The 26,912-nt window shown below is 37.2% G+C and overlaps 2 protein-coding genes and 1 long non-coding RNA gene across 3 annotated transcripts in view; 2 read left to right on the forward strand and 1 right to left on the reverse strand.

Annotated features, from left to right (window-relative positions):
- LOC309703966 (uncharacterized protein) lies at positions 1-26,133 on the forward strand. Its single transcript, XM_082528907.1, has 11 exons — positions 1-197; positions 334-375; positions 20,371-20,662; positions 20,767-20,903; positions 21,094-21,388; positions 23,595-23,746; positions 23,834-24,131; positions 24,250-24,395; positions 24,607-24,862; positions 25,489-25,667; positions 25,747-26,133. The coding sequence occupies exons 1-11, from the start codon at positions 167-169 to the stop codon at positions 25,806-25,808; spliced, it is 1,890 nt and encodes a 629-aa protein (XP_082385033.1). The 5' UTR covers positions 1-166; the 3' UTR covers positions 25,809-26,133.
- LOC309703992 overlaps positions 1-26,912 on the reverse strand; it is a 444,269-nt gene that overhangs the window by 50,094 nt on the left and 367,263 nt on the right. The window lies entirely within an intron of this gene.
- On the forward strand, positions 4,196-15,065 carry LOC309703965 (uncharacterized protein). The gene is made up of 11 exons (XM_082528906.1): positions 4,196-4,288; positions 4,428-4,469; positions 7,588-7,879; positions 7,982-8,118; positions 9,649-9,943; positions 10,290-10,441; positions 10,529-10,826; positions 13,038-13,183; positions 13,463-13,703; positions 14,652-14,830; positions 14,909-15,065. The coding sequence occupies exons 1-11, from the start codon at positions 4,258-4,260 to the stop codon at positions 14,995-14,997; spliced, it is 1,902 nt and encodes a 633-aa protein (XP_082385032.1). The 5' UTR covers positions 4,196-4,257; the 3' UTR covers positions 14,998-15,065.

Genomic DNA, 26,912 nt, shown 5'->3' on the forward strand with positions numbered 1-26,912 from the left:
TGACTAAAATTTGCATTTTTTTTAATCTCAACAAATAAGGGTGTGATTAAGAGAGCTTAGTAGAAAGCTACAGAGCCACTAAGTCAATCTAGCTACCAGCTGGAGTGTACCATTAATTAGTATATGTAATGTCAGAATTAATTTGACTTGGATACTTTCCATAACCATGAGGGGCAGTCATATACTGAGCTTCACTGGTAAGTTAAATTTTCTTAAACTGTCTATTAAAAAAAGGTAAAATGACAATAGATGGCATTTAATACACACATCACTAAAACAATTCAAAATAATAATTCAGTTTTTTAAATATTTTCAATCTCTATATGTTAACAGGCATTTCCATCATGTTAACATTAACATCTGGAGCACTGGCAGGTAACACTTTTTAGTAATTACAAACTTAGCATATGGTGGGAACTGGAAAAAAAAGAATATTAAAAAGCTGATTTCAATGACAACCAATGGATTGTACCAAGAGAATCACAAATCAAATAAAAACTCAAAGCACAGCCAAGTGCTGGAGCAAGTTACCTTCAAACCAACATGAAACTGTCTCGGTGCATGGCAGTTGAGATCAATAAGATGAAGCTGAATGAAAATCCATATTTATTTATTTATTTTTATTAAAAGGGCAAATTAATCCTGATAAATCTGACAGCTCAGAACAAATGCATGGTTCTAGAAAAGACCTACAAACCATTCCACTGTTGGAGGTAGACTGATATCAGTGATGATACTTTGTTTGATCTTTTAGCCTGCTTCACTTTGTCAGACAGCTTCTTTTTAAGTGATTTCTTGATTCAGCAGGTCTGCTCAGGTCTGAGTGTGTCCACTGATACTGAACTCAAGTTTCTACAGTGTGTAGTTAATTAAAGTTAATTCATGACTGTCAAAGGAAGAGCCATTACTTTTCACACAGAGAGTGTTCTCTTAATACAGAGGTGTCAAACTCAATTGCACAGGGGGCCAAACCTCAAGGTACACTTTAGGTCGCAGGCCAGACAAGATAAACATTTATTGAACACTAAAACAATGTTTTTGTAAACATAAATATGAATACAGACAGGAATATAATTCCAGAATAAATAAACTTAAAAAAAAAAAAAGCTTTAACTTTTGCTCTCCATAAAAAATATGTCCTGTCAAAATTATGCAAGTTAGAAATATGAACATGCTGCCAAAATCCCCAGAAAAAAATAAATGAAAACATACATAAGGTTTGAGCCGGGGGCATTGCTTCAGGAATATAACTAATAAACTCTGTGGGCCATTCAGTGTCGTACTTTCCCTTGAGTGTCCCATTAGAATGCAGCTCAATCTGAATCTGCACTGGTACAGTTTCCACATCAACTGTAAATGGTTTATAATGCAGCTTGAAATTCTCATTTTTTTGCTTCGAAGTGCGCTCAGTTTATCAGCAAAGTGCGCATTTGGGTGCACTGTTGCACTGACTTGGTTCAACATTACTTGGCAACAGGGAAAGTGAGGCAGGTGGCACTGGTGCATTTGTGACAGCTTCACTTGAAATGCCTTCACCGCATTATACATGTCACGTCCATGAACTGACAGATTTCCTTGCTGTGCTCAAAAACTCTATTGAGAACTTTTCCCCAACTCAGCCAACAGACGTATGCATGTATGATAAGGAATGTCGGCAATCATTTTTACACACACACAAATATTTTTTACACATACAAATATTTTTTACACATACAAATCCTGATTTACAAGTACAAAATATTTATGACCACATTTTGAGCCCATATTCTTTTGATAGTGTTTTCAGTATAAATTGTGCAAAAATAAAATTCTTGAACTTTTAATAAGAGTGTGTTACATGTTAGGAAGACAAGAAGTACAAAAACATTTGTAAACAGCAGCAGTTGCAAAAATCTTTATGTTTTGAAAGTAAGCATTTACTCAAGTACCTACTCTATGCTTCATCAAATATTATCAGTGATTTAGAATAGGTGGATCATTAAATAAAAAACATGTTATTTAAAGAAGGATTTTGTTTTACTTTATAATTATGTGCCACAATACATATATTTGCTTAGTTAATTATTTATTCCCAAATATTAGGATTTGTCCCCTATGAATCGGTTGAACAATTGACAATATAAACATCCCTTCCTTGCATTTTCCTTATTCATTTTCACACATACCTTCATTTGTAGAACTCAATGACAATGATGACTGCTGCTCAGTCAACCTTTCCCTGACATTGCTCTCTGCTTCTGGTTGTATTTTAGCCTTCTTCAGGAAGAAATTCTCAATATTTTGAGATCTTTTCATTCTTCCTATTCTTTTATCTCTACTGGTTGGCCCTAAAGTAATAAAGCAAAAACTTGCAGAATCAGTTGACTCTGTCAAGACAATATTAAATGTTAACAGGTTGAAAACAATAGTCATAGAGAAAGTATACACAGTGGGGCAAAAAAAGTATTTAGTCAGCCACCGATTGTGCAAGTTCCCCCACTTAAAATGATGACAGAGGTCAGTAATTTGCACCAGAGGTACACTTCAACTGTGAGAGACAGAATGTGAAAAAAAAATCCATGAATCCACATGGTAGGATTTGTAAAGAATTTATTCGTAAATTAGGGTGGAAAATAAGTATTTGGTCACCTCAAACATAGAAAATCTCTGGCTCTCACAGACCTGTAACGTCTTCTGTAAGAAGCTTTTCTGTCCCCCACTCGTTACCTGTATGAATGGCACCTGTTTGAACTCATCATCTGTATAAAAGACACCTGTCCACAGCCTCAAACAGTCAGACTCCAAACGCCGCCATGGCCAAGACCAAAGAGCTTTCGAAGGACACCAGGAAAAGTATGGTAGACCTGCACCAGACTGGGAAGAGTGAATCTACAATAGGCAAGCAGCTTGGTGTGAAAAAATCAACTGTGGGAGCAATCATCAGAAAATGGAAGACATACAAGACCACTGATAATCTCCCTCGATCTGGGGCTCCACGCAAGATCTCATCCCGTGGGGTCAAAATGATCATGAGAACGGTGAGCAAAGATCCCAGAACCACACGGGGGGAAAAAAAAACTGAAGCCATTTGAGCATGTTGCCTGGCTGCTAGACTGTGAGAGACATCTGTATCGCCCTAGCAGCACCTACCCCTCTCCTCTCCTCTTCTTCAGTTCACCTCAACATAAGCTCATCATATTCTGTTACATGATTTAATGTGAGGTGTTTGACGAGGTTAGTGGTGTTGCCACAACACCTCACTGTCTTGCCACATGTATCGCAAACCGTGTCTTGGTGTTTGTGGATGTAAAATACGTCCGCACATGACTCCATTTATACAGCCCTATTTCACACATGACTATGAAAGGCGGAAGAGGAAGTATTTCCTTCCAATGTAGACAATCCGAATGTTATAGTTTCTTTCCACTCTGTTCCTGTTAATGATAAACTACAAATTTACCCCAAATTACTAAAATATCGATATTTTAATATGAGTATTGCTTCTAGAACATAAATGACTGGTATCGGAGGAATCGATATTTCAGTATTGATCCGCACATCACTAGATGGAACCAGTTGGGTTAGGGGCTTATTCAAACTAAAATGGTGTCATGTCTAGAGCAGGTGAGCAGGAGTCAGAAGTGGGACTCGCATCTAAGAATTAGAGGGTTTATTCACAGATAAAAAGAAGAGTACCTACTGGGGAAACTGGGACCATGTCAGATGGATTTTTCGTCATGTTTTTACCTTTAATGTCAACAAACGGTTGAGAAGAGAATGTCCACAATTTAACCTTTAATTACAGGAGTAGTCTGAGCTGATGGTAGTTTTGTTCTAATAATTAAGAGAGGGGTTAGGAAGAGAATGAGCACACCTTGGCCATCAACTTTCTTATCTCTCCTGTGCATGTATAATTCAATAGGAGAGAAGCCAGGTCCAGTAGATTTTTAGCTTATGTGTCTTTGAAAGTAGTGATCAATGAATGCAATTAAAATGTTAAATAAGGCGAGTGGAAAAATATAACAAATAAAATAAAATATTTAAACATTAAATCGTAGAAACATGCAATGGGAGGATTTGGTCTGAAGAAGAAGATGTCAGTTTGGGTGTGTTGTCATTCATGCAAACATTACTGACTAAAAATTTGCATATTCTTGGTGATCAAAACAAGTAATATGAGACTGGTAGTAAGCCAGTTTACCTGCCAGTTGGTGTATCAGTAATTACTGTGTTGTAATTAATGCCATAATACATTTGACTCGGATATTTTCTAAAGCCATGAGTGGGACTCATATTTGGAGCTTCATTGGTAAGTTAAAATATCTTAAACTTTCTTAAAAAAAAGAAACAAAGTTAAAATAAAGATGATGGCATTTATGTACACATCAGTGAGATCATTTAAAAATAATTCAGTTATTTAAATGTTTTTAATGTCTGTATGTCAACAGGCATTTTCATCATGTTAACATTAACATCTGGAACACTGGCAGGTAAACCTTTCTTCTACGATCAAAACATTCTGGTACATATTTACTAAGTTCAAACTACCACATGTCAATGACTGAACAAAGAAAATAAAAATAAATAAATAAATTTGATTTTGAAAAGCACAGCATGGAGCAAAGTTACACTCGTAATAAAATGAAGCCGTCTCACTGACAGGGATGAATAAGATGCAGCTGAATAAAAATCTATATTTTTTAATCTGTTGGAAATTGCTGGAGACTCTTTGAGTTCCTGTTGACTGACAGGACATTTGACAGCTCAGAAGAAATGCATGCTTCATTCATATAAGGCCTAATAAAATTAAATAAAATAAAAAATGATTTTACAATCAGATCATGGCCAAAACACATAAGTTACTCTGTCACATATGTAACTGTGTGCATTACTTTTTTCACGCTTTACAATGCTACAGGGATTTATTAAAGTCAATATGACCTATTGGAGGAGTCACTCTTTAATACAAACTTTTATTATGGTATGTAGTAGCTTAAAGCACTAATTTCTGGCAGACGATCAGCTTTTTGGCACAACAAACAATCGGGGAAAACAATCGCAATCGTGCTGCTGTTTGACGGAAGAAGAATAAAGTAGTCGTGGTAAGCCAGTCGCATGACCACTTTAAGATGACAAACCAACAAGGTGATATATACCAGTTTTTAAATTGTGTTGATTGGCCACGTAAAACCAGAGTCATGATAAACAATATATACGCAGCGTTTTTTCCTGAATAGTTTCATCACGTTTAATGTCTAAGGACCGTGCTAGCAAGATCTCACTGCTTATGACCAAAAAATAAAAACACAAAACAAAAATCAGGCCTTTCGTGTTGGTGGAAAAATGCACCATGTTGACCAATCAAAAAAGTATATGGCAACATGACATTTGGTTGTTTAGGAAGAGGGGGAAGTTTTAGGAGTGACGGCGAGAGAGTGTGAGAGAGAGAGAGCAGAAAAAGAGAGAGAGAGAGAGTTTTGAGATGTGTGTTTGGAGTGTGTATTTAATGTGTTGTCTTGTGTAGTTAGTGTGTAGTGTTGTGGATAGTTTTGTGTTGTGTGTTAGAACAATGAGCTGACTGCTGTCTCCAGGTAGAAACAGGAATGATACACCTGCTGCTGTCAGACCTGCAGGTATCAGGCTGTGATGTTCTCCTTTATAATGGACAGAAATTATTTTTTCCCCAACGGCACAAATAATTTGTGGCATCTTATTGAATGCAGAACACCCGATTGTTCTGTAAATAGTTTGAAATGGTTATAAAAACAGAGGTAAAAGGTAAATGGCTGCAAATAACTTTGTTGTTTGCAAAAGTTGTCCATATTATTGTAAAATTGACAATTTATATTTGCATTTAAAGTTATGAAATATAATTCAGTAAACATGTTTGCGCTTGTTACAGTAAAAAATATAACTTTCTACTTGAATTTTATGTTTTTTGTCTGATTTTAGATCAATTGTGTTAATACAGTATGTCAAAATGGAAACATAACTGTAATTTCAGACACATGAGGTTGTGCTGAAAAGGATGATACCAAACAAGACAAAGTAAATAATATGTAAATGTGAAATTTAGAGAAAAAATCAAAAGTAGTAAAAAATGAACAATTATACCCTGGACCCCAGAGGGTAAACATTTTTTTTAAAGTAATGCAATAGTTACTTTTCAAGTTAATAATTACTTTTAGAATCTTGTAACTCAGTTACTTAGTCAGTTACTTTTTGAAGAAGTAACTAGTAACTATAATTAATTACTTTTAAGTAACTTGACCAACACTGCTTATAATACATAAAATAAGAAATTGTGTCTTATACTGTGACACTACCTGTCCCTACTCACTGGACACTGATTTTAGTTGTAACTGAGAAACACAAATGTTTCATTAGCTTTTCTTATATCTTTGCACATATTCACACATTTTTTAAATCCTCAAACAAATTTTTATATTAGGCAAAAATAAACATAGTAAACATAAATTGCAGTTTTGAACATTTTAAATTTATGAAGAAAAGAAAGCTATCCAAAACTTCCTGAAAATATGTGATTGACCATTCACACAACGGTGAGATTGATAACAACTGTTCTTCAAATACATTATTTTGATTTCTACTGTACTATTTAAGTTTGTTTTTTTTTCTTTTCATCGGAGTTAGCAGTTACAAGTAACATGGGTGACAGACTCACAGGCTGCTGAGTCAACTGGAGGCAAGGAGAAGGCACATTATCACATGAAAGAGCAAAACTGAAGTGGCCTGTTTACTGGCAAATGTGAGAGGAGACTTTGTGTTATTTTTGGTCAGCAGTGGTTTTCTCCTTGCAGTCGCACATAGATGGTATTTTCTTTCAGTCTTTTTCTTATTGATGAATCACAAAATCTGACCTTAACTGAAACAAGTGAAACCTGCAGTTCTTTGTATGTCGTTCTGGGTTCTTTTTTGACATGCAGATGAATATATATGTACTCTTGGAGTATTTTCTGTTGGCTAGCCAACAGAAACTGCTCTGAAGAGTAGAAAAGCTTTATATAAGAACCATTCCATTGACATTAAACTCAGCTTAGTACAGTTTATAGTTGATCGAAGTTAACTCATGACTGAACAAGGAAGAGCCATGACTTTTAGGCACAAGGCCAGGTAGATTTAGTTAGCTTCTTTTCTCCTAATGAAATAATTCTTAGCTAAATAAACAGTTTCTTGTATTTACTCATTATTTTTGTCTATTGTTACATTTTATTTGATGGCACAAAACATGTAACTGAAATCAGAAAGGGCAGAAATACTTTTCGGGCTGACATAAGGCGGACATGCAAGGTCTACACTGTACATGCACATTTGAGCCATTAACTCATATTAATTAGTCAATTGTTCTAATAACCTCTCCACTTTTCATTTAAAAATAAATTAACACTCCTAGAAGAAACTTTTGCAAACACTTCAGGGGTGAACTAGGTGCTGCTATTGTGACTCTACATTCAGTGCAATATGTAGTAAATTGCCTGTTGCAAATCTCCACAAATACAAATATAGGAACTCCTAATTTGACACTTGACCTGGATTTATATGCATTTGTTTGTTTTTATTAATAACCACTTTTTAAAAATCATTTAGGTCAACTTCTTTACAACTTGGCACTGAAACAAAAAGCTGTCCAATCTTCAACCAGTGGCACTGTGGGTATTGCTGGTAAGGCAGTTGATGGAAACAGAGATGCAAACTATCAAAGTGGGTCTTGTACACTTACCAATGCAGAATCTGATCCCTGGTGGAGGGTAGACCTGGTAAATGTGTATACAATTGGGACTGTAATGATAACCAATAGACAGGAATTGGAAAATGGGCTGGATGGTGCCGAAATCTGGATCGGAAATTCTACAGCAATCAGTGACCCTGAAAGTAACAGGTGACAGAGCTTGATTTATAACCGTAAGTCATTATTTATCATATCAATAGGACTTATTTATATTTATTCTTTACTTTTTCATTTTGAATGTTTCATACATAGGTGTGCCGTCATCTCTCACATTCCCAGCGGACAAGCGTTTTATTTTCCATGTAACTCTGTGAAGGGACGCTACGTCACTGTGTTTTTACCAGGAAGTGCAAAGGTCCTAAGTCTCTGTGAGGTTGAAGTGTACTATGGTAAATACCTTCAATTCTTTACTTAATTCTTTATTTTTTATTTATATCAGTAAGGGGTGTGACCTGGGGCGGTCCTGACCCGTTTTGTGCCATGGGCGAACCCTCCCTCTACCGCCCCCCTTTGAGAAAAGCAGACAAGTCAACAATACACCTTTTCCAATTAATATGTAATTAATATTATATTGAAAACAGTCCAAAAGATTCAATAAACCACATCTGTGTCTACTGTCTGTCTACTGTTTACTATCATAGCCAAATTGCTAACAAACGACCCCCCCCCCAGAAGTTGATTCTGTTCATCTGGACATAACATTTTCAGTGGGAGAAACATTTCGTCACTCATCCAAGTAACTTGTTTTTTTTTTGTGTCCCGTTTGGATCTTTAGCCATCAGAATTGTTGTCTTAAGGCCAAGAAAGATGCCAAGCGGATTTATTTTACCAAGTGGATCATCATGGCCTTGCCATATTGGTCCATTTGATTGACCTTTATTATAATTATGTATTTATTTTATTTTCGGTTGATACAAACGGGACAGACATGACTGGGGGATAGGACAGGGAGAAAGAATGAAAGAAAGAGAGGGAGAGAAAGAAAACCAGAGGGGAGAAGAGACGGTGAGAAAGGGGGGAAGAAAGAAAAACAAACAAAACACCTGGATCACCTGCATGGAGAAAAAAAAACAGAAGAGAAAGCAAACAAAAAAAGCGCAACATAATAAATACAGCACCATCACAATAAACTAGCTAGCAGTAGATAACAGTAGATACTAAATATTAAACGATATTGTGCAGCACGCAAGATAGACAGTGCACAATGTGCTTTGAGGCAGCAGCCAAGAAAGGTGTAGTCCTCGTCTGTGAACACCCGTGTGTACACCTGTGTGCATACCTGTGTGGATCAGCATGCTTGTATTCCAATGATCAAAGCTCATTGATCAAAGACCACTGATCAATGGCCATGAGTACCATTCAGAGAGAGTTGGGGAATCGCTGCAATCACAGCATTGTAAGATGGTGAAAGAGATGGTGCTCGGGCCAGCCAGAGAATCCCCGTCGCTCCGCCCCTCTCCTCCATGTGCAGCAAGCAGCAGGCGCACCAGGCTCACCACGCCAAAATGCAATGGTATGATATCGGGGAAGCATGCGTACGAGCAACTTTTTTTTGTTGTTGATGCCATGATGCCACCCCCACCACAATACTGCTCTGGGCTCCCACTGATGTCGCCCATATCAATAACTGCCACAGGTGGAAAACTCTGAAACTGCACAAAAAACATGTTTGTCTTTTTTAAAAACTCCGTTCTGATAATGCACTGACTTGGACTCATATACAACTGTACCTCTGATTTCTGTTTAAAATACTGCTGGCTGGTTCATAACCGTTGGTCATAGTAATATTACTTGTACTAAATATGTCGGATTATTAATTTTTGCCCTTGACAACCGCCCATGTTGTCCATTTCAAAAACTGCCACTGGGTGTGAGAGCCCAACCAAAAGAAATTATTGTTTTCTTGGTTTTCCTTCAAGGATACCCATTACCCAATGTGGCACTCAAAGGAGAAGCTGCCCAGTCATCTACACTCTCTGTTGCCACTGCGTCCAAAGCCATCGATGGCAGACGGAACTCGTTCTATAGCAATGGGTTCTGTAGCCACACGGCTGAAGACGAGACCAACCCCTGGTGGAGGGTGGACCTGCAGCGAAGCTTTACAATCACTGCTGTAAAAGTCACCAACAGAGGAGACTGCTGTGCTGAAAGACTGGATGGAGCTGAGATCAAAATAGGAAACTCACTGGAGAACAATGGAAACAGTAATCCCAGGTAATGATGAATTTATATCAGTCAATGGTCATTATGATTTTTGTTTATTTATTTGTTTTATTTTACATTAATTTGAACAGAAATATTTCAGAGATTACAACATAAATATTATCCACCACATGATGCTCTAGTTCAGGACTCCATGCAATTCATGATCAGGGATTGTAACATCTATTCCTTTTTCTGAATCAAAAATAAAACAAACAAGCAAATTTTTCAGAGCTTAGTCTACATATTATCCACCACATGCTGATTATTGCTCTTCTAGTTCAGGACTCCATGCTACCTCCTTAACATGAAGTCCATAATACTAACATAATGCTGCCCCCACACTCTCTGCTGTCAGGTGTGCTTCCATCTCACATATCAAAGCGGGTAAAACCTACACATACCGGTGTGATGGAGGCAGCATGGAGGGTCGCTTTGTGAATGTGTTTCTTCCTGGACAGATGAAGACTCTCACCCTGTGTGAAGTGGAGGTGTATGCTGCCCCAGCAGGTAGAGCTGCAAGTGACTGGATCTGATCTACTGAAACACACCTCCCAAGTACTCATTCATACTTGTTTCTTCTTTTCCACAATTTAGTTGAACCTCTTCCAAACATGGCCTTAAACAAACAAACAGTACAGTCATCAACTTGGTATGGGCCAGTGTTTGGGCCCTCAAAAGGTGTTGATGGGTGCAAAAATGGAAACTTGGACTCAGGATGCTGTACACACAATGATCAAGATCTGGGTCCCTGGTGGAGAGTAGACTTACAGGCTGTCTATAAAGTCAGTGCTGTCACCATCATCAACAGACAGGATGGTTATATTCCAAGGATTCTTGGGGCACAGATCCTGATCGGGAACTCGCTGGAACAAAATGGAAACCAAAACCCCAGGTAAGATCTGATTTCCGACTAATACAACATTTCTCCATAAACATCAAGTTAATTCTTTTTCCTAATTAAGAAACATATATATGCTACAAACATTTCTAGTTATTTGTTTCAATTCAAGCTGTTTAAGTCCAATAAATACCTTGAAATTGTACGAAGGTAAGTGATGAACTGCCAGAGGTTAAAAAAAGTTATGGAAACGCAAAACTGAAAAATAATCATACAGAATCATACAAAAAGGCCTTTTTCAGGGAACACACAATATGCTACCAATTTAAAACTGTTCTGCAGAAATGGAGGTTGATCAAGCCTTGAATGGTGATGCTAATTCCTACAGGTTTTCCAACTTTTCTGGATTACTTACAACTCTCTTTGTCTGCATAAAAGCAGTGTTGGAACATGCTGTGGTACCTTGTGAGGATCAGTTAAACAGTATTATTGTGCAGAAAGTAGTGTGTGGCTACAAAAATGGTGAGAAAAAGACACTTAACAATAAAAGAGAGACAAACCATCATAATAGTTAATAATGTAGGTCTTACCTACAGAGAATGTCAAGGTGGCATTGAGTACAGTTTCCTTCACTATCAAAAGACACTCAGAAGCCGGGGCAAACTCTGACAGGAGATGTCTGCCAGACCCACAGAGGACAAGTTTCTGACAGTAAACAGCTCGCGTGAAGGGCAGCTCACAGGACAACAGCGTCAAGCAAAGGTTAATAGTGGTTTTAGCAAGCAAGTCTCAGATGCAGATGTGTGCAGATCAACAAAGGATAATATATCGAGTGCGGGAGAGAGTATGACCGTGCAGCGTGGAAGTACTGAGCTTACCTTGACAGGAAGGTCAGGTCAGTACCTGGTCAGTACCTTGACCTTGAGTTTGATACCGTAAAAAGTGACAAAAACATTAGCGTCCGTTGTTCACTAAGTGGAAAGAAAACTTATTTTTACAGCGAAAAAAACCCCAAACTTCCGAGCAAGCACCAAGCGCTACCACGTAATGGGAAATTCACAGACAAACTTGCCGATTCTTCCACTGACCGCTGCGGCACACCTGCACCAGGGCAAACATCCGCCTGCTATACAGGTGAAAATAGAGCAACAGGACCGCCGAGTCTTTGATTTTATTTATTTTCTGCTGTGTTTTACTTGCATCTATTTTGAAACTGAGTGTAAACAAAAAAAAAACATTTTACTTTTTGTGCAGGAATGTGCAGAAAATAGGTTTAAATGTTAAACACATTTCTTCCAGTCAGAGAATGTTGCATTTAATTAAATTTTTGCTTGATGCATAAAGTTAAAAGATTAAAACTAATAAAACAAAAATTCTCCTCCATGGAGGAGGAAAAAAATAACTCTTTTAATGACATAATAAAAATAATGGAAAGAATTTCCAAGTGATTAAATTGTTTTAACTCTGTTGTTCCAACTTAATATACTTGGGTTGGACCAACTTAAATAATAATGATGAATCAACTTACTTACAGCAGTTGAGTCCAACTTAATTCACCCGAACTGATCCAACCCATGCAAATTATGTTAACCTGACAAAGCAACTCATTACTAAAAGAAAATCATGTTTTAATGTTGAAATCCTTTCCATAATTATTTTAAGTTTATTCTAAAAGTCATTTTTTTGGCTTGTTCAAAAAGTCTAGAGTCATACAACACATAAATTGTATGGCTTTATAAGAATTTGCACTCCATACATCCATTTATTTTAATCATGGTTGTGGTGGGCTGGGGCCTATCCCAGATGAGATAGGGCCAGAGGTACACCCTGGACAGGTGGCCAGTCTATCACATTGCTAATACAAACAGATTTATTTATGGATAATTTGGAATCACCAATTAACCTAACTCCAATAACTGCATGACTTTTATTTGTGGGTGGAAAGCAGAGTATCCAAACAAAACCCACTGCAAACTCTGTCATATTGTGGATTTCAACTCTGGACCTTCTTGCTGTGAGGCAACAGTGCTAACCATTGCACCGCTTACCTGTCATTCCAGACTTTTTTGAGGTCTGGAATGACAGCAAAGTGGTGCCGTGGCTTTATGGCTTTAATTTTCTTTATGTTTTTGTACTTGAAAGGTTCAATAAATAGAAACAGCATACACATGGTGTGACATATTGTGTGTGTGTGTATATATATACAAATTCATTAATTAAAGAAAGCCACCATTTTTCATCTTTTTTTTTCTCTCAATCCATCAGTTGTGGCATGATCAAATCATTAGATGGTACACCAACATACACATTCCAGTGTAATGAAATGGAAGGTCGCTACATCATTGTGATCATACCAGGAAAAAACACTTACGCAACCCTGTGTGAAGTGGAGGTGTTTGCTTCTCTATCTGGTAGGGTTTGGGGTGTTAGTTCTAGAGGTTCTTAGTTCTTAGTTAGTAGTGTGTGCTAAAATTATCATTGTAAAATTTTCTATTGTTTTGCCTTTTTCTCATATTTGCTATTGTAAATAGGACCAGATTAATTTAATGCACTTTGCTCTTTAGCTTTCAGTGTCTAATTTCACTACAGACTATTGTAATTTAACATATTAAAATAAAAGGAAAACAATAACCACCAAATATGGCTTAAACAAACCGAATTCTAAGAAAAAATTTCTTCACTATTGCCAGACGTTATTACGACTCCTCCACCTCCTCCCACCCCTCCTCCACCTGTGAGCCTGCAGCTTGGTGGCAGGAACGTGACGGTGGTGGGAGAGAGGCTCTGCTGGTCTGATGCTCTGATGTACTGTAGACGTTATTACTGGGACCTGCTCAGCCTTCACAGCCAACAGGAGCAAAGCGAGTTGGAGCAGCTGCTGGGCCTCGTTCCTTTCTCCCTCACAGACCACATCTGGATGGGACTGCGCAGGTACTGATAGCTATAGATACATTTAGCTGATGTACATCACAGATTAAATAATGAGCAGGACATAACATAAATGAGATGGTGCTTCTCTCCAATCACAAGTGAAATGGAAAAATCTGTTAAAGAACTATACATAAATATCAAATGAGAACAAAGAAACAGAAGAAACAACCAAATAAATGGAGAAAGACACAACAGGAAAAGCCAGAAAGAAATGCAAACAATGTACAAAGTGAATGAAAATAACTACCAATGGTTCAAAGAAGAAATAACTTCTGACAACACAATGACCCCAAAAACAAAAAAACCCAGTCAAGAAAATATTTACTTGTTTTCTGATTATTTATCCAATTGTGTGTCATAGGGAATACATTTTTCACAGTTAATAAAGAAGGCATATTATGTAAATTTAAACTGCTGCAACATACTAAGAGGTCAGATGCCCCGCCTCTTCTGAGGAAATATTCTCAGAAGAGGCAGATTGTTAGAGTCAAAATGTTAAATATTCTGCCAAAGTTGTATTTTTACTCAGTTGTATATGTATTAAATTTTTATCCTATTGTACATTTTATTTTATTTTATTCCATTCTATATATAGTATTTTTTTATTCTATTCTATTCTGTACAGTTGTGTACAGTGTATTATTCTTATTGTTTTCCTGTGTTCTTTAATTTTTGCTATATAACTTTGCACTGTTGTGACAAAACAAATTTTCCAGATGTGGTACTAATAAAGATTCTCATCTTATCTTAAATGTTGTCATTGTGTACTTAAATTTGTAAGTCTTAAAATGATAAAATTCAAATTGTTTTCCAGTGAATTTTTTTCCAGTATATTTAACATATTTTGTTATTTTGAAGATAAATATCAATCATATAGTTTATGTTAAATGTCAATAGCTGCATTTTCCAATCAGTTTACATCTGTTCGTTATACTTTCTCTACAACAGATCCCTCAGAGCAGACGAGTGGTTCTGGATGTCTGGATATTCCATGAATTTCTTAAATTGGCCACAAGATTTTGTTCCTGACAGCTACTCCAGCACCTGTGGAGGCGTGGCCAGCACAGACCACTTCCTCTGGCAGGACCAGCCCTGTGAGGAGAGCCTCAACTTCATCTGCCAATCAGGTTTTACTTACACCACATTAAGGCTTGTGTGCTTTTATTGTGTATTGCCTTATTGAACTTTTCCTCATGTTCTTTCAGGTGCTGACGATGGCGTGCAGAGAGTTTATTTCTCCAGCACTCAAGGATCCAACAAGTCCATAAAGGAGATGACACTGTATAAACTGTGATGCATAGTTATTTTGTTAGAAATAGTTTCTATCTGAATATGTTTTACACTCCTTTAAACCATTCTTAGAAAAATTCAGTAATTGCATAAAACATTACGTTTATCTTTTTCATAAGTTACAGTCATGAATAAATGATTTATCTTTAAATAATTTCCTGTCTAGTTTGTAGTAATGCTCATAGCAATCATAGCAATTGTATTTCTACAAAACACGTGAGGTTGTTCCTCTGCATTATATAAAGCAATAAGTGCCTATAATAGTGCCTCTAAAGTTATGGCAAAGACTGTAATGATGAAATGTGGTAATAAAGTTTGGATTAATAAACAAAGACAGTCGTATATTATAAAATATAACAATATCAAACAGTTTGGTTTTTATTTGTGCAGAAGAACACAAGTTCTTAAGCACTTCACAATACACGCACAGCAAAGTGCGAAAATGTTATTTTTCATTTGTGGACAATATAGCATACAACACACATGTCTGTAATTACTAAATTCTCTCTGACACTATATTAAAAAAAATCATTGCAGACCTGCTGTCTGACAGTATAAATAAGTTTTGTCTCTAAACAAATTAATTAGAAAGATTGTCAGAAAGATTTCCAGGGATTTGGTGGCATTTTCATATTCAGTCCTGCAACAATTTAAAATGTACCAAAATCAGTCGCAAAGTAACAATTTAAGATACAATTTAAAATAAAGCAGAATAATCAGTATGATTATTCTGACTCACTGAATTAACTGAATTCCAGCTTTGCATCAGCTTTAAACAGTCTAGTATAAATGTACTGTGAGTATACAGGATGGATATTAGCCAAGATTCGGGTTGCATCTTGTTGAATCCAGTTTTGTAAATCAACAAAGAGCATTAAACCTCAGAGCACAGCACAGGTCACCTGATCACAGCCTGTACAATAAAAAAAATCTACTGGAACTCATAATAGAAATGATTATGAGTTATGATACTTTTCCGCATGCTGAGCCACTACAACTGATTTTAAGATTCCCTCACCTGCTGAATCCCACTATAGACTCTTCCATACTAATTTTCCTGTTTTGTTATCTTGTTGTTGTTTTTTAAAGCCTCCTTCTTTTCCTATGATCGTGTTTCAAGCCAAACATATTCATTAGAATTAAAATTTAGGCTGAAATAAAGTTTGTGTTCTCATGTACTATATATGCACCACTTCATATATGACGCCATTCTTGCTTTTCAAAATACTAAGAGGCCTTTCTCTGCTCTCATTTCATTCACAATTTGAATGACGATTTGAATTTTGCAAATGAAAATTTCTCCAAAGATATAGCCTTTAAGTCACAGGCTGTGTCCTTGTTTTTTCTTTCATTTGCATTGCTAGCGTTTCCAGACAGGCATGACTAGACGTGATGCAAAAAGTTTTCCTTATGTATACTGAGGTGACTCCGGGGCTAAACTGTGAAATCTTGCAAAATATTTAATAAAAACAAAAACATTTTTATATGAACCCATTTCACTACATGAACTAAAAAAAAAGTTTAACAAATATTATTTTCCAAATATTATTAATTTAAAGTCAGTGTAAAAGGCAAACTGCTTTTGATGTAATTTTGAACAGATGCAAAATACTGAGAGGTCAGATGCCTCTTAATGATTTGAATTTAGCAAATATTCTCAGAAGATGCAGATCTTAAGTCAGGTGTTGTTGTGTTTTCTCATTTGCATTGCTGCCTTCTCCAGACAGGCGTGTTTGTTTTTTAGTTTTGACAGAAAACACAAACTTGCTGTGACATTAGCGGGGCAGGTATTTTATCTACATAATTTAATCCACAAAGATGAACGTGAAAGAAATTTCATTCAGAGTTAGAAAGATGTCTTTTCAGTGTTTTTCTAAACAAATTATTAAAAAAATAGTAATACATATTATTATTTTAAAGCTAATTATTAACCATGTAGCATATATGAAACTCAGTATCAACAGGTGGTGCCAGTACTACATCAATGGCAACATTTTCATTCCGTTTAAATCTGTTTTGATGTTTTATTTTAAATTCTTAAATTGGATGTTGCCCATTGTGGGGTGAACCTAAACATCATCTGCTGATCTGGCTGGGCTTATATCATGTTAAACACATGTATGCAAATATTGTAAAAGTGCAATTTCAACAGCACATTTCAGTTTTTCTACATGAAAAGTGTGTAAAACTACAGATAAATCTCTGGTAGCTCACTGCCCAGATGTCATGTACTTATAAAACCTTATATTTTTATTTGACTGATGAAAACTTTCATTTTTTTTACTCGAATTTCTGTTGTACACATTAAAAATGTTTTTTTATCTCATTTAACTGTTTATCTAATACCTATCTACTTTGGTGTAGTATAAATAGTTTTTGGGGAGATTTTTATCAGCAGGAAAAGTTGTACACCTATAAGAAATCCATAAATGCATGCCATGCACATTTTCCAAAACCATTCAGCAGACCAGATTGGAGTCTCTGTCGGGTCAATGCTGGCCCCAGGGCTTTTATTTCACACCCCTGATGTAAACGATGCTGTGGAAAACTGTAACTGCACAGGTATCTCTGTTTGTGTCAGAGACATTAGCATTGAAATTAAATATTACACTTGAGAAATGCAAGTGCCATCATCTTCATCAAAGTAATAAAGTTTACATTAAAACGGCACATATAGTTAGTTGTGTGTGAATCTGGCTGATAGACTTTGAGGTAAGCATGTGCCTTTGAAAGTAATGATCAGTGAAATGAATAAAAATGTGTAATACGGCAAGTGAAAAATGTAAAAAAATAAAATAGAATATTTAAACATTAAATTGTAGAAACATGCATTGGAAAGGTTTGGTCTGAAGATCCAGATATGAGTTTCGGTATGTTGTCATTCATGCAAACATTACTGACTAAAAATTTGCATATTCTTGGATATCAAAACAAACAGGGGAGAATAGTATGAGATTGGTAGTGCTTAGAAGAAAACTACAGAGACAGTAAGTCAGTCTACCTGCCAATTACTGCATTTTATTAATGCCATAATACATTTGACTTGGATACTTTCTTAAGCCATGAGTGGGACTCATAGTTGGAGCTTCATTGGTAAGTTAAAGTATCTTAAACTTTCTTTAAGAAAAAATAAAGTTAAAATGAAGATGATGGAATTTAATGTACACATCAGTGAGATCATTGAAAAAAATAACTCCTTTTTAAAAAAAAATATCTTTTAAATGTCTGTATGTTAACAGGCATTTCCATCATGTTAACATTAACATCTGGAACACTGGCAGGTAAACTTTTCTTCTACGAACAAACATATTCTGGTCCACAAAGTGCAATCTTGTGCAGAATAGCACATGATGGTGATGGAACAAAGAAAATGTAAAAAAGTCAAATAAAGAAAAATCACAGCCGATATTGAAGCAAATTATCTTCAAACTAAACTGAAACAGCCTTAGTGCAGGTGATAGCCGAGATCAATAAGCTGCACAGTGTATATATATATATATATATATATATATATATATATATATATATATATATATATATTTATAGATAGATAGATAGATAGATATATGTGTGTGTGAAAAAGTGTTTGACTCTTCTTTCATTTTTTTTTTTTTGCACATTTGTCACACTTGCATTTTTCAAATCCTCAAACTAATTCTATTATTAGACAAAGATAGCCACAATAAGTACAAATTGCAATTTTAATTGATTTAATTCATAAAGGGAAAAATGCTATCCAAAACTATGTAACTGAGCATTCAAACAACTGTGAAGTTGGTAACTGAGATTCTTGAAATACATTATTTTTATTTGTAGTGTGCTACTTTAGATTTTTTTTTTTCCCAAAAGGAGGTAGAAGTTAGTTTGGAGCTATGCTAAGTTGCAAAATCTGCTTAAGTTAAGTTATATTCATTTAACCTCTGTTTCCTCCTGTCTAACCAGCTCACTCCCTTACAGTAAGAAATTAGTAAGTAGCCGCCTTGAGACCAGGAGGGCCAGGTTCTAATCCTGCTCATGGCAACGTTTCTTGTGGGGCAGGGATAGCTCAGTAGGTAGACTGGTCGCCCCATGATCGGAAGGTCGGGGGTTCGAATTCACTGAACGGCCACCCTGAAGTACACCTGAGCAAGGTACTGTCCCCACACACTGCTCCCCGGGCGCCTGCTTAGTGGCTGCCCACTGCTTCACTGAATGAACGGGTCAAATGTAGAGGAAAAACAAGTAATTTCCCCACGGGGATCAATAAAGTATACATTATTATTAATTAATCTCCTGAACCTGATAACTGGTCGTGCCACTTTTTGGCAGGACAAACTGCACTCAAGCATTAGTGATAACTGGCAATAAGTCTTTGACATCACTGTGGAGTAATGTTGGCCCAATCTTCTCAGCAGAATTGTGTTAATTAAGCTACATTGGAGGATTTTTGAGCATGGAAGTGTCATGTTCAGCAAACAATTGATCTTTCACCGAAGTGCAGGTTATGCCAAAGCATCTCAATGTGATTAAAAGTTTGACCTTTGATTAGGCCACTCCAGAACTGTTATTTGGTTTGGTTTTTTTTTTTTTTTGTTTAGTTTTGATTTGTTTTTTCTTCAGGATTTTATGGTATAGAACAGAATCAATGCTTAAATCAAATCCTTCAAATCTGGATGTAGTGTTTTCAGTGGAAGAAATGTTTTGTCACTCATTCAAGTGACTTCTTCAGTCTCAGTTGACTGCAGGTTTCCTCAACCTTAAAAACACTACATTTGCATAATGACTTAAACTGGCATCGCTGGCAAACAATGGGCTGTGTCTTGGGGATCATCAACATGTTTTGTGAGGGGGGATTTTGGTCAGCAGTGTCTTTTTCCTTGGATCTCTCTTATGGATGACATTTTTACTTAATCTCTTTCTTATTTTTGTATCATGAACTCTGACATTAACTGAAGCAAGTGAATCTTGTAGTTCTTTGGATGCTGTTCTGGGTTCTTGTGTGACCTCTGGTTGAGTCATCAATGCACTCTTGCAGTGATTTTGGTTGAAAATCCCGGGAAGGTTCCCGACTTTTCCAAGTTGTCTCCATTTGGCAGATTGGATAGTTTTTTTCTCTTATAAATGAACTCTTACCTAAATAAACTTTTTTTTTTGTATTTACTCGTTATTTTGTCTATTATTCAAATTTGTTTGATGACATGAAACATGTAACTGTGTTAAGTATACAGAAAAAAAGAAATCAAGAAGGGGACAAATGCCTTTCAGAGCACTGTATATTATGTTTGACTCTAAACATTCAAGGTGAGCAATCAGTGAAGAGTTGCAACATATATTCAAAGGTTTGGTTCTGCTCAGTACTAGCTGTTTTGATTAATAATGCATTTTTTAAAATATTTAGGTCAACTTCTTTACAACCTGGCACTGAAAAAAACAGCTGTCCAATCTTCAACCAATGGCACTGTGGGTACTGGTGGTAAGGCAGTTGATGGAAACAGAGATGCAAGCTATCAAAGAGGGTCTTGCACACTTACCAGTGAACAATCTGATCCCTGGTGGAGAGTAGACCTGGTAAATGTGTATACAATTGGGACTGTAATGATAACTAATAGAGATCAATTGGAAAACAGGCTGGATGGTGCTGAAATCTGGATCGGAAATTCAACAAAAATCAGTGACCCTGAAAGTAACAGGTGAAAGAATGCGATATATACCCATAAGTCAGTTATCATTATATCAGTGGGACTTATTTATTTTTAATTTTTATACTTTTTCTTTTTGAATCTGTTATATACAGGTGTGCTGTCATCTCTCACATTCCCAGCGGACAAGCGTTTTATTTTCCATGTAACTCTGTGAAGGGACGCTACGTCACTGTGTTTCTACCAGGAAGTGCAAAGGTCCTGAGTCTCTGTGAGGTTGAAGTGTACTACGGTAAACACCTTTAATTATTATGTTGATACATAAGACTGTAATTTACTGAGTCAAAGGACAATGAAAGCTTTCATGTCAGGGTGTTTTTAATTTCTAAAAATATTATTGATTCTTTTTTTTAAATTTATGTCAATAGAGATTGTGACAGGCCAACCAAAAGAAATTATTGTCCTCTTGGTTTTCCTTCAAGGATACCCATTACCCAATGTGGCACTCAAAGGAGAAGCTACCCAGTCATCTACACTCTCTGTTGCCACTGCGTCCAAAGCCATCGATGGCAGACGGAACTCGTTCTATAGCAATGGGTTCTGTAGCCACACGGCTGAAGACGAGACCAACCCCTGGTGGAGGGTGGACCTGCAGCGAAGCTTTACAATCACTGCTGTAAAAGTCACCAACAGAGGAGACTGCTGTGCTGAAAGACTGGATGGAGCTGAGATCAGAATAGGAAACTCACTGGAGAACAATGGAAACAATAATCCCAGGTAATGATGACTTCATACCAGTCAATGTTCATTGTGATTTTTTCTTTGTTTGTTTCATCTTAAAATAATTTCAACAGCAATATTTCAGAGATTGCAATATTTATATATTATCCACCACAGGACTAGTTCAGGACTTCATGTTACTCCCTCCTGAACTGGAACTCCACAACATTAACATAATACTGCCCTGTTAAATATCCCAACTCTTTGATCTTTGGGCTGAAGGAAGAATAACACTCAATGCATAAATGCTCAATCAACAATTACTTTAATCAACACAATTCTCTTTATTCCATACAACACTTTGAGCATTTCAAACGTCCGAACAGGAGATGTGCACTGGAGGGTGTCCGGCAAAATCTCAAAGTGTCTGACCATTTCTCACATTCTTACTTCCAAACTAAGCATCCAAATTCTTTCTCTCTCAGTGAGCCTAAGTTACGACCTTGGCTTCCTGTGCAGTATGTTTTGCTCTTCCTACAATCAGAAAAGCAAGGCCATGATTCTCCGCAAACAGTATTTTCTTTATAAATCAGCAGTATGAAGTACCATAGAACAGTGTAATTCATTCACAGTAAATCAGCAGTCTAATGTAATACAAATCAGTCTAATCAATATAATAATTTCACCTTCTAACTCAGGAGTATAATGCAACCTAAAACTATAGAATGATTTCATAAGCTTAAATCAGAGGTATAATGTAACACAAGACAGTGTAATAATCTCACAATTCCCCCTTTGAGCTCTTCTTAAACACAGGTCACATGTGGGGCGACCGTGGCGCTGGGGTTGGGAAGCGCATCTGTAACCAGAATGTCGCCGGTTCGATCCCCGCGCTCTCTGTCCTGGTCGTTGTGTCCGTGGACAAGATGCTCTAGGGCTCTAGTTACAGAACCATCTGGGGCTATATTGTTGGGAATGAAAGTGCAGCACATCTCTCCAAACATTACACACACACACACACTCTCTTGTTACCCACTAGGTGTCAGTTCTCTTAGTTGTCATGCTTCTTTTCTCTCTCTCAACCCTCTGTCCCCCTTTAATAGGTGGACCATATGTGGGATAACTGCTGTGTTTGGGAAATTTAGATGCAAGAAAAATAATGTTCTTCTAGTCACTAGAAGAACATTATTTTTTCATTTCATTTTTCACTAGAATCTAGTGTTTCAAAGTTGGTTTAGTATAACATGTTCGTTACTTTATGACCCACAGACTTATTCTAAACATAACCTAGGTGTGTAAGCATGTTTGCAATGACCCCTCTGCACTCTAAGTCATTTCCCACAATATATCAGTCACGCCAAACAAAGCTTATGACCTTCAGAAGACTGAGTTCCAACTCTCATGAGCACGTTTGCCAGGCCCTGTGTCAGCCCCCCCTTAATGATATAATTAACTCACATGTACATGTACATATTTAAATTCTTAAGATCGCGTTTAAACTCACAAAAGAGAATTTCCTTCCTTCAGTAGGTCATTTGTGTTGTTCAATAAGCAGAAACCATCTCACAATTTGACTATCTTATCTAAATGTATTGTTTCATCACTGGTTGGACATACCAGTCTTTCTTTTTTTTAAGTTAACCTTGCTGAAATTCACGTGTTAATGAGTGTAAGCTGATTTTCATTGCATGTGTGCATTAGTAGGCGGGTTAATTCTATGTGTGTTCAGTGGAGCTGCAGATCCAGCAAACCCTCTGTGCGTGTTTTTGTTTGTTGCGATGTTCCAGACACTTTCCCAACCTCCACAAGTCAGTTGGCCCCAAATTTCAACACAATTTTATGTGCTCTTAAAACCTTCATTTCCGTCCTTGCTGCTGTACATTTCACAGCTGCTGATTGTTGCTGGGTGTGGTTCCCATTATGTTTATCTATCAATTTGCTCCGGCTGCTGTGCTCATGGTGGAAGGTTGATCAAGGTCCGTAGCCACCTGTATTAACACACTGTGACACTTATCTAATATCATTTTCATCACTGCTCCATAGACAAGCAGGTAACACGCCCACCTTTACAGCGTAAACTGCACACAAGTCTCGCAACACATTCCTCTCTCTGCTTGTCAATGTTGATACTGAAGGTTGACCCCGAAGGAAATTGGGTTAAGGCTGCCGACCTTTTGCCAGCGCCATCTTACCCTTCCGACCGTACATACATTGCACAGGGGGAAGACAGGTCAGAGAGGTATAACACAATTTCTGCTGTCAGGTGTGCTTCCATCTCACATATCAAAGCGGGTAAAACCTACACATACCGGTGTGATGGAGGCAGCATGGAGGGTCGCTTTGTGAATGTGTTTCTTCCTGGACAGAAGAAGACTCTCACCCTGTGTGAAGTGGAGGTGTATGCTGCCCCAGCAGGTAGAGCTTTAAGCGACTGGATCTGATCTACTGAAACACATCTGCCTGATACTGATTCATACTTGTTTCTTCTTTTCAACAATTTAGTGGAACCGCTTCCAAACGTGGCCTTGAACAAACAAACAGTACAGTCATCAACTTGGTATGGGCCAGTGTATGGGCCCTCAAAGGGTGTCGATGGGTGCAAAAATGGAAACTTGCACTCAGGATGCTGTACACACAATGATGAAGATCTGGGTCCCTGGTGGAGAGTAGACTTGTTGGCTGTCTATAAAGTCAGTGCTGTCACCATCATCAACAGACAGGAAGCTTTTATTCCAAGGATTCTTGGGGCACAGATCCTGATCGGGAACTCGCTGGATCAAAATGGTAACCAAAACCCCAGGTGAGATCTGATTTCTGATAAATATGCTCCATAAACATTTTTTCCTTATTAAAAAACTGAACATTAAATTTAAAAGAGTTACACTGAAACTTTTTAAAATTTTCTCTACATCCATCAGTTGTGGCATGATCACATCATTAGATGGTACACCAACATACACATTCCAGTGTAATGAAATGGAAGGTCGCTACATCATTGTGATCATACCAGGAAAAAGGACTTACACAACCCTGTGTGAAGTGGAGGTGTTTGCTTCTCTCTCTGGTAGGGTCTTGTTGTGCTATTTTTTAGAAATTGTTGTGGTTTTGTGTGCTTAAATTATTATTGTAAGATTTATACTGTTTTAATTTGTTTTTCTTGTATTTACCATTAAACTACAGAATATTTGAATGGAACATGTTAAAATGAAAGGAAAACAATAACAACCAAACTGGCTTAAACAAACAGAATCCTAAAGCAAAGTACTTCCCTGTAGTTCCAGAAGCTGTCACTCCTTTACCAACTCCTCCACCTCCTCCCACCCCTCCTCCACCTGTGAGCCTGCAGCTTGGTGGCAGGAACGTGACGGTGGTGGGAGAGAGGCTCTGCTGGTCTGATGCTCTGATGCACTGTAGACGTTATTACTGGGACCTGCTCAGCCTTCACAGCCAACAGGAGCAAAGCGAGTTGGAGCAGCTGCTGGGCCTCATTCCTTTCTCCCTCACAGACCACATCTGGATGGGACTGCGCAGGTACTGATACAGTAGTTATTGCAGTAGTCCGCAAACTATTCAATTCCCCCAAAATGGTCCTGATGGTCTACAACATAAGTATGTTTGGATGCGATAAGATGCAAATGTCTTCTAAAACAAACAAAATAACAAACAAATGGAAAAGTGCTGTATAATTGCACAAAAACTACCAATTTTGTTGTGTTTTTTTTTTTCATAATTAATGAATAACGTTTGTGATGTTCAAGGTTCCTGCACAATACTAAGAGGCCAGATGCACTACCCTGTACTCTTATGATGCATGATGTCTGTGACAATTTGCAAACTTTGCAAATCAAATTATGCAGATGCAGATCTTTGCATTGCGCGTCCTTCCATTTTCTCATTTGCATTTCTGCCATTGCTGCAATAATAGGCCACTTTGCAAACAGCTTTCACTGTAAACACAACAAACCTGCTGTACCAAGGTTTTTTTCTGTGTTTTTTAATGATTGTCATTGTTCTTTTAGGCCTACACAACATCAAGAAGATAAATATGGATCATCCAGCTTATGTGAAATTCAACAAGCAGCTTTTAAACGCCCATATGCTCCATAAAGAGATAAATGTAAATCTGTTCAGATCTGTTCATCTGTTCTGTCCAACAGATCCCTCAGAGGAGACGAGTGGTTCTGGATGTCTGGACAGTCCATGAATTTCTTGAATTGGCCACAGGATTTTGTTCCAGACTGTTACTCCAGCACCTGTGGGGGCATGACTAGCACAGAGCACCTCCTGTGGCAAGACCAGCCCTGTGAGGAGAGCCTCAACTTCATCTGCCAATCAGGTTTTACTTACACCACGTTAAGGCTTGTGTGCTTTTATTGTGCATTGCTTTAGTTGAACTTTTCCTCATGTTCTTTCAGGTGCTGACGATGGCGTGCAGAGAGTTTATTTCTCCAGCACCAAGGATCCAACAAGTCCATAGGAAAATCGATGACACTGTATAAACTGTGATGCATGATTTTTTTTGTTAGAAATAGTTTTCATTTGAATTTGTTTTACACTCCTTTAAACCATTCTTAGAAAAATTCAGTAATCGCATAAAACATTACGTTTTCTTTTTCATAAGTTACAGTCATGAATAAATGATTTGTCTTTAAAATCTTTCCTGTCTAGTTTGTAGTAATGCTCATAGCAATCATAGCAATTGTATTTCTACAAAACACGTGAGGTTGTTCCTCTGCATTATATAAAGCAATAAATGACTATAATAATGTCTCTAAAGTTATGGCAAAGACTGTAATGATGAAATGTGGTAATAAAGTTTGGATTAAAACATCCATCCATCCATCTTCATCCGCTTTATCCGGGGCCGGGTCGCGGAGGCAGCAGCCTAAGCAGAGAAGCCCAGACCTCCCTCTCCCCAGCCACACCACAATGTTGCGTGCGTGCATTTACTGGGCATTGCCTTAATTTAACTGTAACTCATAACCCTTTACGTGCTCAGGACAGTGTGCAAAGAGTTTACTTCGACAGCACCGCGATTGCCACACGTTCACAGTAAAGGTGAATATCGTCATGTATGCTGAAATGTATATTTTAAAGATAGATTTAATTAGAAACTTTATTTCTTAATCTATCCTTTGCTGAGGCTCCATAAGAAATGTGTGCACGAAAGTGAATTTGACTTTAAAAACATGACTAAAGCTGTTAATGCAGTACTTCTGTTAGAACCCCTGAATGTGAGCTGACAGACATCAACTCTGGTACATCTTGATTGTCTGATTTAAATTCAGAGGCAGACTTACAGGAATTGTCTCATTGTGTCAGCATTTATGGACACAAATGTGTTGGAAGCTAAACTTTGTTCTGTATTATGTCAAGACCAAAGCAATGAAATGCAGATCACGCTTCAACAATTCAGAACTGATGTACAAATTCATCAAAGCAATAAAATTCTCATTAAACCAACAGACACGTTTGCGTATTTTAAAATTGACCTTGAGGAAAAAATATTGAGTCTCTTAATATGCTAAAATATTAAAATAGCACACATGTAGGACACACGCTTTCTCTTGTGAGTGCTTGG

This window comes from Aulonocara stuartgranti (genome assembly GCF_965226115.1).
Source record: "Aulonocara stuartgranti genome assembly, chromosome: 3".
NCBI classification, from domain to species: Eukaryota; Metazoa; Chordata; class Actinopteri; order Cichliformes; family Cichlidae; genus Aulonocara; species Aulonocara stuartgranti.